Source organism: Larimichthys crocea, chromosome XVII, assembly GCF_000972845.2.
Source record: "Larimichthys crocea isolate SSNF chromosome XVII, L_crocea_2.0, whole genome shotgun sequence".
Lineage (NCBI taxonomy): Eukaryota > Metazoa > Chordata > Actinopteri > Sciaenidae > Larimichthys > Larimichthys crocea.
In genome coordinates, this window is record NC_040027.1 from 27,594,336 (window position 1) to 27,611,824 (window position 17,489).

A 17,489-nucleotide genomic window follows, 5' to 3' on the forward strand; every position below is an offset into this window, starting at 1 on the left:
ATTCACTAACTCTTCATCTGCTTAATGAATTTACTAATCAAATGAAAAGATTGCAGAACATCTATCGTCCCCTGAGAATAAATATTAAAGTGCATCACTCAAACAAACTGAATAAAAACTGTTGTCATGGGACTGTGAATGAATATGAAAAGAACCCTCTGTGAACTCGTGTTTTTTCTCTTTTGGCTTAATTGATTTATCTGAATTACTTATTTTGAAATCAATATTTGTGGCATCCTTATGGATTTTTGTGGTATTCTCACTTTTTGTCATTGTGATAAAATTGAGGTTGATTGAGCAGTTTGTCTTCTTCACCAAACTTTCTTTTCAGCTCTTCAGACAGAATGTTTAAATGTAAAAGTGACCTAGAGGGATGAGCCCTCAAACACACTTATGTTCGCTCCTCCTGTTATTTATGCAGTCTTTTTCTAAATGCATATGGACAAAGGTGCACTTCACCACAGACATGCAAAGTGCTCTTTTGACAAGTGGGAAAACTGTGCTCTCTGCTTCGATGATAAATAACACACAGAGGTAAATAGTAAATCTCACCCTCAGAGAAAACTGTCAATCACTGCACATACACACAGAGTTCATGCTCCGTTTTTTGTAATAAACACAAGCTTTACTGTGCAACAATCTGTCAATCTGCTGCTGTCTATATTTGTTTTTGACCCCTGATGAAGCACACACACACACACACACACACACACACACACAGATACGACCATCTGCTGATGTTATGAGCATGGCTGAGCGCCGCCATTTGCAGTATCAATCTTCCAGGCTACATATGTCATGCAGTGCCATGCAGAGACAGCAGGTGGATGAGAGGGGGGGCAGGCCTTTATGGTCGCCAAAGTGTGAATTAATTAGCACCATGTCTGAGGGTTCTCGTTCACATCTCCCCAATATGTCACGCTCTATGATCTAACAAGGCCTGGAGCAGATAAAAAGCACAAGCTGAAGCAAAGTCATTCTGCAGCACATCCTTAACTTGCCCTCCAGCACACGAGCTGGGTCTGACTGAAGGAAATGAGTTTCTTCTCTGGGTTTGTTTTTATTTTTTCTCTCCCGGCGGTGCATTCATGAAGATAAAAAACAAAGCATAGATATCATCCTATGCATTTGATTCACTTTGTGAATTATTGTAGAATCCACACTACAATGACAGGTTGAACTTTTTTGCATCCATCTGTGTTCCTATTCACTGTTCTCTCACTCAGTTGTGGGTAATGGAGGTGTGACTCTGTGTTTATCCAATAAAAGGTTTTGCCAATTATGTATGTTCATAATTGCTTGTCTCTGGGAGAAAGAATTTTCTTTGATTTTGTTCTGTGTCAGTACAATCAAAACTCTCATATTCACACACACACACACACACACACACACACACACACACACACACACAGGGAGTGTGTTTGGAGAGAAGTACTGCCGATGGGACCATCTGTTATTAAAGCTCAGGCTTGTTGAGGCAGGGAAAAGATATCTTCTAGAAACCAGCTCATTGGATGCCTTGTGTCTGTAAATATTAGCCCTGGCACTGGCTATGGATGCTGGCAGTGCATGAGTTTTTGCATGAACAGGACTGTGCGTGAGATTTATTTATTTATTTATTTATTTTGTATTAATTAGTTGTTGTGCCAGAAATCACCATAATCACAAAAAATCATTTCTTGAGATGTTGGCTGTGCACAGAAACATCTCAAGAGGGTTTGGTCTCCTCTAGATAACTACTCATTGAGACAGGGTAACTGAGCAAGTGAAGGAAAATCAAGTCCTCAACAATGTTTGATATCTGCAAAGTTTTCCTTATGGACGTCTAACATATGAATTTTCAGTTTAAACTAAGATATAGTGGAAGTGGGGCTGCTGCCAGAAGCAAAAGCCAATAACACGTTCAAATAATCCACACAGTGGTTCCAATCCATCAATCCTGGACCCTTTCAGTCCTCAGGACTGTAAAGAAATAATGCAGGACATCCATTTTATTCACAACTCCTCAAAATAAAAGGCACAATTACAAGTAATGCACATAGGGGTCCTGTACATACAGCAACTGTTCTGTTCAAGGTGGTCACAGTATTGGATTATAACAATTAAAGAGCCATAAATTATTGCACATTTTATGTAGAAAAAGTTAATTATTTGTATTTGGAGGTTTTATTTATGAGCTATAACTGTATGTCATAACCACAACCTTCCCCTAATCTTAAACCTGCTTTAACAGATGGCCACTCGGGGCAGTGGAAATGATGTGTGAACACAACCATGACATATTATCACCTTTTAAGTTTATATGACAAACATGTTTGCAGAATTTGTCTATTACCAGCAGACATGAAAAACATTATGTTTGTCTGATATTTGGTGCTTGGCAGGCAGAGTTGTGTTTTTCTGTTCTACTTCCATGTTGGACGTTCAGGTAACTCACTGACTATGGATAAGCACCTCAGACAATCCAAACTATTCAAGTTACAATCACTGTCCTTCAGTGAAATTGTTTAACATAGTACGCATGCTCTACAATGGCGCCCCATATACCTTTTAATACAATTAGCAATAGAATTTGTTATAGCATACAAAGGAACCACAAGATTTTCTCTCAATTCAATGTTTATTTTTACTCAGCACAGATAAAGTTAAGGGCTGCTACTTGAATCATTCCTTTCTCTGTTCCCTTCAGCAGGGATTAAAGGTTCATTTTCTTGAAATAACAACAGGCTGTATACGCTGCCTACCTTTCTCTGGCAAAGATTTGAAGTTTTGCGTTAGTCAACGTTATTGACTTTCATTATGTAAAGCTTGTGTTTAAATGTTTAAATGGACTTGCCCCTCGGCCTTTCTACAAATACATCAAGAGATTAAAGAGTTGCAGTGGATCCACCAGAGCAGCTTCAAGTGCAAATTGTTCAGTTCAATTCTGCACAACATCTTTTGCGAAGACAGCATTTTTTTGTGAAAGGAACAGTCCTGGATTTTGCTTCCTGATCACTTGAAATTTTCCTGCAAAACTTTGAAGAGAGCCACCAAATTATAGTTAATTCATCAACAAACCTGTACTCATGTTTGTGATTCATTGCTGTGTTCAGTTTACCTTCTTCTTACCTCAATGTTTTTCCCTTCAAGGGATGAGTGTTGCAAATTAGCATATAGTATAAACACTTTGATACTTGCGTCAGAGAGCTGTTTTCAGTCTGTGTGTATACTGCATCTGTCCCTATCAAGCAAAACATAAATAAATACACTGAATTACTCTTTTTAGTATTTTTCTACAAAAATGTCTGAACCATGAACTGTGAGTGTGCTGCCGTGGTGAGTGTTCCGTGAAAGCTCTTCCCTGGCATCGGAGCGTGGATCATTCTTGCCTAGAGGCAGCAGACGGCTCATTGTCACAACAGCAGCGTACCCGCCAGCTGAACCCCAGTTCAACTCCAGCCCACAGCTTTCGTTTTTTTTTGTTCCCTCTGCTGCTATTCTCTGGGCTCACTTCATCCCTGCTACGATTCCGATCTCACCAAATCATGTTTTTGAATGTCTTTGTTCCTTCTGCTGTGGGCTGGTGTGGACCCAGCAGAGGAGCAGCCACGGTTTCATAAAATCTGATGCTACACAGATGTTAAGTAATCGCTTAAATCAAAGTGTCTGTCCGTGGTGTCCGACCTATTTTGCTCAAAGAGTTTGAATGTGAGTGAATAAACAGCTCATTCTTTCATACAAAGCTCAATACTCAATGCACTCAAGTGTTTCCTCTGGACTGTCAGTCAGGTTGCCTAATGATAACGTCTTTAAAACGACTCACCCCAGAGAGTCTTGGAAAATTCAGTGTGCTAATATCACATAATCACCACCTGAGGCGAGGGTTCCTGCTGTTTAAAAAAAAAAAAACTCTTACCCATGAGAGCAAATTTCATAACAAACAAATGATTGGATTAAGAAATGAAATGATCAACAATGATCATCCAAACAGTCCACACTCCGCACTTGTACTTGAAGCTCCTCTTCTGCCGCGAGTCACTCCCGATGAATCCTGGCTGTGTGTGATATTTTAAAGATTCCCACAGATTGACAGGTGTTGAAAGGTTCTACGCTGCATTACTCCAAGAGCTTATTTTTCCTACTGTTGTCACACAGTCTTCAACTTGTCTCCTGCTCTGCAGACTGGATGCAGCTTGTCGAATTTTAGGTCCAAATGAGGTCAAATAGTGTTACTCTACTTCAGTAGGCAATAACACACAGGATTCATCAGGACTGGCAGCAGAATGAACTCTTTATACGGGCGTTCTCTTATATACCTGTATGCAAACTTAATATGTCCAGTCTATTTCCATCAAACTTTCTCTATGACATAATGGTGTAATTTTCCACTCAGGTGGACTCTCAGGGCTGGTCCACGTTTTGGGGTTTTTCCATTTTCTTATGGTGTCTCATCTCACGCTTACTGATCGTGGTCTGTTGGGGCCGAGATGTTTTCTTTTGTTTTATTCTTCACTGGGTGACACCATTAGATTCTGTTTTGTTATTATACCCTTTATTACCTTTTCTTACACCACTATGTCACAGATCTTTCCAACTGTATTTTTCAAAAAGTTTAGTGCTCATTACTTCATTAATCTTGCGTACTCACATAAGCCAACTCTACTTCAATCTTTGTGCTCTCTATCTGATTTACAGCATTTCTGTGAGGTTATATGTGCATTCCAGTTTTACAGGATTATATCTCATTTTGATTACACTTAAACAGGGTTATACTTCCAGTGATTTACTGTTTCCAGCTATCAGTGTTTACAATACTTAACCTTAAGTGCTTCAGTACATGCAAAGTGTTCCAGTCTACATATTTGCTATATAGTCAAACCATAACTCTTACTGTAGGAGAACAGAAAATGGAAAAAAGAAAAATAGTTTGAAACAATTTGGCACTCAGTCAATTAAGCAGAAGTCATGAAATTTTATACATCACTACCCTTGTGAATGCTAACATATACTGTCACCTCACTCTATCCTGTAAACCAGCTGGACAGCATGTTGACAGGACAGCTTGAATTTACTCAACACATGGGCTCATTAACACTGTGCAATCTTTATAGCTAGCAGCTCAGCCCCGGAGGATGGCATTGTTGTAGGTCTGTATGTTGATTGGTCAACCCCTGTGCTACAGACTGAAATATCTCAACAACTATTGGATGAACTGCCATGATGTGGGTGATCCCTGAACTTTACATCTAGTGCCATCATCAGGTCAAACATACCTGCATTCCCATAAGCCTCAGCCATAGTTCTTAAGGTGTCTAGTGCTAATTTGAAATGTTAGCAGGCTAAAATAGACTCAAATTAATTAAATTTATTTTGTTCCACGTAAATTGTATTAAGTTATTTAAACTCAAAAATGTTCTGTTAGGAGTTCAGTTACATACTATTTTTTAAATTTAAGTAACTTAATACAATTATGTGGAACCTGTTGACAAAATCAGTTTAATTAAAGTCAACATTTTATTTTTGTGTGTGTAACATGGAGTCCACATGAAGTCAACATTGATGTTTAAGTGTTTGTATTACATATGTCTAGGGCTTTATGTCACCTGTACTCCAGTATCTGATACAATAATGATAAATTAAAGTCATTTATGAGGTATATACAGGTATTCTGTGTGGTATTTTGAAGTCTGTCATTTCCTAAAATGAATGACACATCCTGTACTCGGCGGCATATACTAGTTCTCCGTCCAATTAAATGCTTTCTTGCTTATGACGCGGAGTCAGAAATGTACCCATGTGAAAATATTGTGAGTGCCACTTCATCACTTTACAAGCTACGCATGTGCACTGCAGTGTTTGTTTATTCAATCGAGCACAACTTGAAAAGAGTAACTGAACACCCCCCCGCCCCACTCCTCCTGCTCTTACTGTACTCCACCATGCTGCATCTATTCATGTGCTGTCGTTACATAACTTAACTACATAGTTTATGGTTTATTCATGAGGCCTATTTTGGCCCAGAGAACTGGGCGTCCTGAATCAGAAGAGAATCTCTCCATCTTTCTACGGGCCTCGAGGGAAAACAGGCAGGCAGGCGAATGAGATCGCAGACTCGGACAGAATTACCACTTCACTGAGAGAAAAGGAGGAAATGATCTCTGTCACCTGCTCCGCTTCTTCCATCCACCCATCTGACCATCATCATTTGATTTTCTCGCCTGCTTCTTCTGTGTACATGTGCCTGTGGGGGATGCGTGCGCTTAAGTGCTGCACTGCTCTGAATGTAATGCTGCCACTCACGATGTCTACATGCATTCATTTATGTAGACCGGCACTGTAAATGATGCTACCAATCTGAATAGGACACGAGCTGGTTGAGAGGCTGTGTCAGTTGTGCATCATAGAGAATACACTATAGCTTCTGTGTGTGTGTGTGTTTGTGTGTGTGTGTGTGTGTGTGTGAGAGAGAGAGCGAGAGAGAGAGAGAGAGACACTAAGGTAGCTAGCATGTCACAGGAGAGCCCTCTGCTGTTTGAAGTACCAACCCCTCAACATGTCCTCTATTCCAGGTCCGTCCTCAGTTGTACAGTAAGTCTGTCAATCACCAGTTTCAGAATCCTCCACTTGTGTGGTGATCATCAAAACTCAAAGAATAATTAAAGATTATACTTGTGAGCTTGTTTACACTTGAAAAGAAGTTAGTGTCCCCCTTATGGGTTCACCTTAAGCAACAGGGAAAGCAAAGTTGAGAGTGAATAGATCGCCCTTGACCATAGCAGGAACTTCTGAAGTTTAACTGAGTTTCTGGCATTTCTACTCTCCTATTCCGCCTCTGCATGTCTGCATCTACAGCAGATACAGCATCTATTTAGACATTACAGTTAATATGAAAAATAATCATTCCTTTTGTACAAAGATTGTGAATGAATCAGAATTACTCTGTTTTCAGATACCACTTGTATTGACTTGAGAGTATGGTATAGATATAGCACTGAGTACTGTAAAAATATGTCTGTGGATTTTATGGTGAAAAACTGCCAAACCATGACAGTAAAAGACTAAAATACTGCAATTTATTCAGAATAAAGTAGTATTTTATATTAAACTGGTCATTATACGGTAAAACACAGTAATATTTAATGGCATATTTTACAGTCTTTTACTGTCATGGTTTGGCAGTTTTTCACTGTAAAATCTACAGACATTTTAAAATAAGGAATAAAACACCAACCTAAATATCCTTACTGTAATATTAGAAAAGGTTATACCTTATTTATTACTGTAAAATTCTGGTAACCACAGCTGCTAGTTTTTTACTGTAAAAACATTTTTTGTTGTGCAAACAACAACATACAGTACGAACATTCCTACTGACGTGGCAGGAATGACGTGCAACAAAAATATTAAAATAGAAGTAAAAGATACTTGACATCATATTTAACTTCAGTTTCATCTGGCTGTAATAACAAAATTGATTTTAAAACAAGATTGTTATATTCAAACAAAAGGTTTACATTTGATTTGCAGTCCAACTCTAGAGCTATAAAATGGTAAACTTCTGAGCCAGGCTTCAAGCTCTATGTGTGGCCAAACACAGTGGTTAAGGACCAGTCAGCATCCTCTGACAAACTACTGATAGGTACAGTGCAGCATGAGCTATGTTCATGGTTCAACACTCAGGGTGTGTCACCAATGGCAGCTGCTGAGGAGGTTAGTGTAGATATTACTAGCATCAGTAATATCAGTGTTGAGACTAGTTCTTCATTGAAGGAAGACCATAGAAAGATGCTGAAGGCTTTTCTCAGTAGAAAAGATGTGTTCACTGTTTTCATAACTGGCTTTGTTGAAAGTTTGAATGGTTTGTTGATCTGAGTGAACTTGGCCTGTAATAAACAATTGGTTCATCTAATCACCTGAGCTTTTCCAAACATTTTACAATGATGATTTGAGTCCATCCAAGTTAATCATCTCTATCAGTGAAAGAGTGCTGGCTTCTATTCATGAATTCTGAATGGCTTTTAATTTTGCTTTGTGAAATGTAATGGTATAAATGCAAAAAGTTCCAGGTCATCTCTGGTCCCTGGTACAAAAGCAAACCATGTTCACACACAGTTTATTTAACCTTGGACTAAAGTGAACATATGGAATCACAGCAATCTCCAACAATATCATATATAACACAATCAGACCTTGTAAAGTATAAATGAAGGTTTGTTTTAGATTTAGTTATCTTAGAGATGGATTGTTATACACAGGATATAGAAACACAGATGAATAGAAAGATAAACTATGCAAAGGTGGAGAGAAAGTCCAATATGGACACAGAGGAAGTGGCACCAGCAGCGCATATTGAAACACAAAGATCATTTGGGCAAAGGTCAGCTGAGATTTTTTTTCATAATGTCAACATATTAAAAATGTATGTAACAACATGCTTCACTCCGACAAATGTTGAAGTGACATTTCAGATGTGTGTCCTGTCTTTCTGTTGTTTTTTTCTTCAGCATTTTAAAGCTGATATTGACTCACATAGCAACACTCATGGAGTAATAAGGATTTCAGGCTAATGCGTTGTATTTGATGGATTTATGTTTTTATTGGTGAGTTTACAAAGAAAAAAACTTTGCCTTAACGTACCTTAACAGGCCTGTTCTGTCCTCACCTACAAGAGTTGTTTCAAATACTCTTTGGACAGATAACAATAGCATTTGGATCTTCTAAAGACTCTGACAATGCAATATAAAGATTCAGGGCTCTGTCCCCACCAGCATTGAAAATAACTAAAGTCCAAAATGGAGAAAGCTATGTTGTCCAAACCACTCTTATTTAGTATAAACCATAAAAGGGGAATGGTTTTCAGACAGTTAGCCAACAAAAGTCGATAGTTCAAATACATCTTTTGAATGGATGTGCTGTCCTATTATCAACAGAGCTATCAGCAGGCTATCTCCATAAACTAATATCTGATTATGAATGGAGAATCTCTACAGATTCTGGTTTCCATTTGTAGTCTTTGTAGTACTGACCAATCACCTTAGAGCAGTCTTTGGTTGCATGCCAATAAACAGTCAGTATGGAGAGAAAAGAGGTGCCAGCTGTTTAAGCTTACACTACTACTGAACTTAACTGAGCTTAAAAATAGTTATGTGCAGTGCAGATCTGTTATAGGGATTAGCCAAAATTTGTCTTTCTTGTCATTCTCACATATCAAGTTGGTAATCAGATTGCTGATGGAGATCTGTTTTCTGATATCTGATGGCTACACTGGAAGCCCTAAAACATTAGCTGTTAACCCAGAGGCTAAATCATTATCAGATGGCAAATGGGTTCCAAGATTGCATTGAGGAGATATTTCTCCCACCAGCAACTCTTCATGAATGAAATGATGTACATTCTTGAGAGCAAAATGTGAGTGAAGAGTACATTTCCCGATACATAGAAGCTTAAAGAGTTATTGTGACTCAGTATTGCCAGCATGTCCATGAGATTATTAGCAAAATAGTTCACCAACTTGTCCGGTGAGTTCCTTTGTCACCAAACTGAAAGCCATGGGTTTGTTTTTTTAAAGATGGCCTTTGCCACCACTATCTGATGTGACCTGGCCCTAATATCTCTTTTCACTTTTATATGTTAATATCTACAGATGTTAATGGACTTAAGTATCTTCCTTTTCAAATTCAGTGCATGTAGGTTAAGCTTACTATTTGTAACAATAGGGTGCGTTTCAGCGTTTGTGATTTAATGTTAATCATTTGAACAGTTTTACTTGTACCAGTTCCAACATTGTTGTGCTCTGGACATTGTTTTCCCTGACTAGGTAACATTACTCAAATTATTACAGTTCTAACAGTTGAAAGATCTCTTCCCCCAGTGATTATTTCTAAAGGTGTAACAACCTCCTGCTGGGGAAAGTACAACGGAACGACACTAAAATCAGAGTTCCGTCATATGAACTGGTACTTCTCTTGCACATTACAATCAATAGAAGGAGGTGTTGGCTGCAGTATTAGTATAAGCCTAGTGAATGGAATATTTAGACATATTTCCAAGGATAAAAGTGGTGTAAACTACAAGCTATAATGCTGTCGTTTGCTTTATGCCATGTTTTAATGTGAGTAGTTTTAAATGTCTTTCAGCTAGCCTAACCATTGGCTGCCAGTGGTGCATAACTCAGCAAAACTATTAGATAACTACAGAGACCTTCTAGGAATGCATTGCTTTCTGACTTGAGTATTGTTTTAAGATATGGCACTGTTGGTGCCCTAAAATAACCCAAATATACTGCATTTCTACTTTCTAACCCAGTATGTACAGGAGGGCTGATCCAGAGTTTGGGGGTCACTTTGGGTCTTGATGTTTGAAAAGTCAATAAGTTATGACATTTGAACCTTGGCCAAATAAATAATTTGTCTCCCTCTATGCCAGATGAATTCACAGAAATAGTGACAACAGCTGAATGGGTAACCTAGACAGACGGCACTGATTTCATTATATTCTGAAATGTCAGGTCAGAAGAGGTGACGAGGAGAGGTAAGGTCATGACAGGAGAGGAGGACAAGGAAAGAGGAAAAATGAGAAGAGATGTTCCTGCTAGTTTGTTCTATCTTCCACTCCACTCCAACTGTCATATTTCTTTAGTTTGGATTGTCTTTTACTTTCTGTTATGTCACAGCCTCTTTTCTGCCTTTCTTACTCCATCATTATCTCTCGCTATCCTTCCCTATCCTCTCTCACTCCCTTCCTCTCCCTCCCCCTCCTCTGCCTTGGTAAGAGACGATCCAGAAATAAGGCCATAAATAAGAAATCAACGGCCTTTTCTGTCCCACCGCATTACAGGCTTTTGATGTATGCTTTCTGCAGTAGTATTACTCACCAGCCTCAAATCAATGCTCTAATCTTTCCCCCTGCCAGATTGATTTCAGTGGCAGTGACAACAGCGCAGAGAGGTGCTGAACAGATCTCTACACTGTAGGCCATTTCCAAAACTAGCAGAGTACTGTTACATAGGGACAGCTGCTTAGGTAGATCAAGTAAGATGCCAGATATCACATAGGCACAGAGGTGTGAAAGGATAGTATACCTGATTTTCAGTTCTGGTTTTAACTGACAAAATCTGTAAGAGGTGACTAGTACAAATCCATGAAACACCACTGTACATAGAATTTCCCCCTGAGGAATCAATAAAGTATCTATTCTCCTGTTCTTTTTTCACACACATTTGTACACATATAGGCCCAAAATACAACCACAAATAAACAGCTAAGAGAGGGTGGGACCACATAGCGGCGCTCTGGGAGCAGCCAGGCGTTTGGTATCTTGCTCAAGGGCATCTCCTAAACTGAACTGGCACCTCTCCAGCTACCAATCCAACCTCCATATTTTGGTCCATGAACCAGCCACCCTCCAGTTCCCAAGCCAAGTCCCTACAGGCTGAGCTACTGCCACCCCTAGTGTCATATTGGCTCCTCTACAGCTTTTTTTTCGACAGCAGGAGTTGTCCCTGACATATTATGTCAGTACAACAACATGAAAACTGCATCTACTTGGAGTGAAAGGTCATTTAATCTAAACTCAGTCGTGATGTTCCACATCATCACATACTGTGTTGCTCCCTGAGGCTGCAATCCGGTGTGTACATATGTGAGCATGAGCCCAGAGTTCAAGGGAAATGTATTGTGTGCCTTTGGTGAGTTTGAAATAACATGTTAAAATACTAAAGCCACAACAACTCAAACAAACTAACTGATCAAGGCAGCAGTAGATGAGCAATTCCTGTGTTCTGTGATTGAAAAATTCAAAACGTTTTTTTGAGTCTGGTGGCTTTAAACAGAGAACCAGCTGGTTATATAAAGAGGATCTCTGCAGGGTCCTTTCCATCATGTTGTCAGACACTTACAATAACGATCTGAGTCTGTCAGAGGCAAAACAAGAACTATTAGTGGGCATACATTAGCGATGGACAATTGCCCCAAAGGATTACACATTGCAGCTGCAGTGCTCTTGTTCAATACTGGACCAAAAATGTTGTACCCATGAGTTCCCACTGAGACACAAAACCATGGGAAAATTGAAAAATACTTCCACTTCCAAAGTTTCCATTTGTGTATCGTCAGAATCATCAGATACTTCAGTATATTAACCATTGAACACATTAGAGTCTGGAGGAAAACTTTCTAGGTAGGGTTGAGTCACCTCTAATCAATTCTAGCAAACATCCCCATATTTAATTCCAACAGGCAAATAAAGCCTTGACAAACACATCCTAATTTGGTCACCCACACAGGAGAATTCAGTATAGTATAGCTCATGTAATAGAAAATGTTTATTGAGATGTCTCTATGGACTGATTTTCACCTCACAATAAGCAACCTAATGGTCAGAGTGAAGAAGCAACAAGTGCAATAAAAGTGAAGTCCTTCCTATCGAGCCACTCAATGGACATAAGCATGTGCATTAAGAGATGGTAAACGACACATCCACAATGATGCTGCACAAAATACTCAATTATGAACACTGGAGCCTGGAAAAAATGTTTGATTTGTACCAGGCTGTAAACATGTTTATTTTTGCTGTAAAGTTATGAAAGTTGAAATGTTATGAAGCCAGCCTCAAGTGGCTGTTTGAGGAATTACAGTTTTTTGACACTTCTGCATTGGCTTAATTTCCCAGACACAGAGGTGAAAGAACAGCCAGCAGCTCGCTTGGGGAAAATCTAATCATTTTTTCAATTTCATTTGCGGACACTGATTATGTAAACTGAAAAGCATTATGTTTGGAAAGAGATTTATCAACAAAGTTTTGAGAGTAACACTTTATCAATCAAGAATACATCACATTGTCATAATCATTTTATGAGAGGGGCTAAAAACTATTTCATTCCAATATATATTATATTAGGTTAATGTATTTTAATGACCAGCATCATTACCTGTTATGAAGTAAGTTTCAACCACAACATAGTGAAATAAATGTCTGTCGTCCTTGTATATATGAGGGCTGCTGTCGTCTGTCATCTCCACTATGGCTTTAGTTATTTACAGTAGTCACAACAAGATGCTATCATTATAATTATTAATCTGAAAACAATATTATGATGTTCACTAGCTACGTGTGAGAGGCTACAGTGAGTCCTGTGGCTGTTCCTCACCTGACTCTAGTGAGTCAGTCCAGGCTGACCTCCAACACATTGAGCCTGTGAGGGCCTTCTGTGTGTGCATATGTGTGTGATGATGATGAACCGATGGGTACTGAGGTTATCATCCAAGAGTCTGCTCCACTGGAGACAGACTTGACGTTCACTGACCAGGAATGAACCAGGTCAGCTGTAACACACACACACACACACACACACACACACACACACATATTGCATATGGACCTTTGCGTCCTCCACTGCTCTTCAGCTAATGATGCCCTCCTGTGTTTTGTTTTTTAGGAAAGGCAGGTTTAGCACATCTTATATAAATAAATGAGAAATAATTTAACTCTATTGAATATGACATCAGCCTTTATACATTATTGTGTGAAAACTGCGTCTAAGCTTCGAGCCTCTAAGTGTGCCTCTGACTCAGGAAGAACACTAATTACAACATCAAAAAGATTTACATAATTACAGTACATAATTTAGACACAATTTTGACACAAACTTCAATCTTCTGTGATAAGGAGTGATGGCTAAGGCACAGATCACCTACCTACAAACAGCATCTTCATTGCATTGCACTTGTCCAGTCAAGGGGAAAAAAACATAAAAATAAATAAATAACTTCATCAAAACAAACAACATCCAAATAAAAAAGTGTAGTGTTACGGACTGTGTACTTCTTCAGCGTAGAAGTGCAAAAGTAGAACTTCTGTATGTCGTAGAAGGTCAAATCTTTGTAAGGTGTAAATTAAGTTTAATCATGCATGTGATGTCCATGGCTGATAAAGGTGATTCCGAATATAACGTGGCACTGAGAAATTCAATTTTCATGCAATACAGCAAGGGGTGTGTTTCCTGTGAGAATGATACAGTCCAGGTGTGGAATATATGAGGATCGATACATCAATAATTCCAGCTGTGATTTTATATGGAGAAGCTTTTTAGAACTGTGAGCTATGGTGATGTTATACTCCAATACAAGTCCAAGTCAAAGCAAAGTCCTCTACCTGCTGAGTGTGTTTGAATCTGTTGCACTGTTTGCATTAAGATGACAGCCACTTCTCTGTGAGAGCAGAGTCAGACAGACACTCTGTGTGATTTGGACGATGCTTCTCAGTATGGGGGTGCCAGTGCAAATAGGTATCTCCATAAATGTTTGCTCACACTGCAGCCAAAGTTCTCCCAATTATTTATTTCTCCCTAACATGACAGCTGTTGTCAAATGAGTATGAAAAGCAAAAGGTTGCACAGAGTCTCAGATTTTCAATTTACAATCTGGACCACAAAGGCGTGTGGTTTATAATGTGACGCTGTGGAAAACAAGACACAACATGAATCGACTGATTGGAAGGCTCCATCTTCCTAAGTACCAATCCAAACACACATAACTGAAATCTTATTGAAAACAAGCAGAAGTGCTGGCAAATAAATGGACATTCATTTTGAAAATAGCTGTCAGTTCATATTGCAGTTAAATAAGGGTTAAGTCTTTGAAGAAGGAGAGCCACTGAAGAAGAAAAATGAAAACAGAATATCGATTTGAATTTTTTCTGGATTGTACAGCTTTGAAAGCCACACAATGCACCATTTTCTAAAGGAATAAAAAACAACCAACCTGTAGAGAGGTGGGGTGAATAATCACAAATAAGAAAAATATTCATATGTTGTGTTCTTACATAGCGCTGTCACCACTGTAGCACAAAATGACAAAGTGAGAAAAGGAAGGAAAACCTAAAGTTCAGCAAAAGATAAAAATCAATGCATTCAAGAAATTCGGAAAAGGTAAAATAAGAGCAGTCTTAGGCAGCAAAAGAATTAATGTAGAGAAAGAAAGACAAAAGCAAAACAGACATGAAAGCATTTAAAAAGTGTAGAAAGCACACAAAACAACAACATGTTTTGTTGGAGATTGTTTTAAGGAAAGGCTGGCTGATCCATAGTGGTGACAGAATAAAGGTCTTTCTTTTGTAACTATTCGACAAATAATGTTCCATTCAGAAACAAAAATCACTTTCTGCATTAGAACGACCAAGAGGAGATCAGACATAGTTGTATTCCAGCACCTGGCAGGCACTGCAGTAAGCACACTTAAACTTTTCTAAAACCTACTTTGAACTACAAAGTGTACTAAGATTTCTTTTTTGACCATAAGAAAACAAAGTTGATGAAGACCGTTTCTCAGATGTCTTCTTGCTCAGTTGTTGTTACTGACAGCTCGTAAGTAAAAAGCTAGTAAGCAGACCTTGAGTCACATATTTGGTCTATTATTCTGAATGAGCTTTCAAGTTCAACTCGTACCTTTTATAGTTTCAAGCCTGGATATAGAGGTTTAAGAGTCTACTATTGTGGCGAGTTTATTCTTGCATGCATATATTTGATCGAAATTCAACTACAGATCTTAAAACATGGGTGGCTGTCCATCTACAAAAAAAAATCTTTGACTCAGCACTCAATACTGTAACTGTTCACCTGCACATTTTTGGTTACTTTGTTACAAAACATGTCATACCCATACCACACTGTGCTTATGTTGGAATGACATACGTGAATGCAACAGCAGAGAAAATCATAAAAACCTCATTCAAATCTATTATGCCTGTCTTTCTACAGATGACAGCAGAAGCTATTCTCCGCCTGGTCAATGATCCTGTGCTGCCCTTCTACCCTCTGGACATCGCCCTGGATGTTCAAAACAAGCTTAAAGGTACTGCTGATGATGATGATACAGTGGTATTGACGGCGGTGATGATAATATGCCATGTTATAATCTTTCATTAATCAGCTAGTCTCTTTGACATTGAGATGTTTTTTTTCAAGCCAAGTGGAATAGACAAATTCAGCTTCAGGGCATGTGGCTCTAGCAATAAAGTGATGAACAGGATTTAGCTGCTGCTGATTGGGTAGCATGACAGTACAGAGTATAACTGTAATGAAATGTAGACATAAATGACTGAATAATTTTTCCTTTGAAGAAGGACAGACAGCCTTTAATTTCAAAAACAGAAAACTTAGTTTGATTGTTATTTTGAGTCAAATATTAAATTTCAAACTTGTCGTCAAGTCAGATTCACAACATAGCAATCCACTATCACTACCACAGGAGGTACATTTTGGTTTCTCACTCATTCATGCAGGACTTGAACCAGCCACCCTCCAGTTCCCATGTCAATTCTCTACAGGCTGAGCTACTGCCACCCCTAGTGTCATACTGGCTCCTCTACAGTTTTTTTTTTCTGAGACAGCAGGAGTTGTCTTTGACATACTATGTCAGTACAGGTGATTCTTCCAACAACACGAAAACTGCTTTTGCTGCTCAAAAGTAGCTTGTATGCATCTACTTGGAGTGAAAGGTCATTTAATTTAAACTCAGTCGTGATGTTCCACATCATCACATACTGTGTTGCTCCCTGAGGCTGCAATCCGGTGTGTACATATGTGAGCATGAGCCCAGAGTTCAAGGGAAATGTATTGTGTGCCTTTGGTGAGTTTGAAATAACATGTTAAAATACTAAAGCCACAACAACTCAAACTAACTAACTGATCGAGGCAGCAGTAGATGAGCAATTCCTGTGTTCTGTGATTGAAAAATTCAAAACGTTTTTTTGAGTCTGGTGGCTTTAAACAGAGAACCAGCTGGTTATATAAAGAGGATCTCTGCAGGGTCCTTTCCATCATGTTGTCAGACACTTACAATAACGATCTGAGTCTGTCAGAGGCAAAACAAGAACTATTAGTGGGCATACATTAGCGATGGACAATTGCCCCAAAGGATTACACTGTTGGGATGCTGCAGCTGCAGTGCTCTCCTTTCAATACTGGACCAAAAATGTTGTACCCATGAGTTCCCACTGAGACACAAAACCATGGGAAAATTGAAAAATACAAAGGTTTCCATTTAGGGGATCTGTATCATCATTCACCCTTTAAAAAAAAATAAAAATGGCAAGGGTGATGAAATCCAAGATGGCACAGCGCTACAGGGAAGTGGTGAAACTGTCCTGTCTGAGCTTGATAGATTGGTATATTAGTGGAGGTGTGTCTGTGACAGAGGTGGTGGTGTGAGTGGCAGGCCAAAATATAATAACCTTGTGATAGCAGATTGATACATAAGTATTTGAGGAGATCTCAGGAAAAGTGACATAGTTACCATTTAAAGTGTTAGAAGCCCACAGGGGCTATGTGGAGAATAATATATATTTGGTCTTATCTGCATTTAAAACAAGTCTATAATTAAGAAGTGATGATTGGAGAGTATCAAAGGCAGACTGTTGATAAATTGGAGCCTGGGTTGGAGAGGAGGTTATACAATTGTATCATCGGCATAAAAAAGGACATTAAAGTACTGATTAGAAGAATAATGTTA

General features: G+C 38.8%; 1 protein-coding gene across 1 annotated transcript in view; it reads left to right on the top strand.

The window, feature by feature from the left end:
- naaladl2 (N-acetylated alpha-linked acidic dipeptidase like 2) overlaps positions 1-17,489 on the top strand; it is a 504,703-nt gene that overhangs the window by 451,788 nt on the left and 35,426 nt on the right. Inside the window, exon 17 of the mRNA XM_019256507.2 lies at positions 15,737-15,830. Coding sequence (XP_019112052.1) covers positions 15,737-15,830 — 94 coding nt within the window. The remainder of the gene's footprint in view (positions 1-15,736; positions 15,831-17,489) is intronic.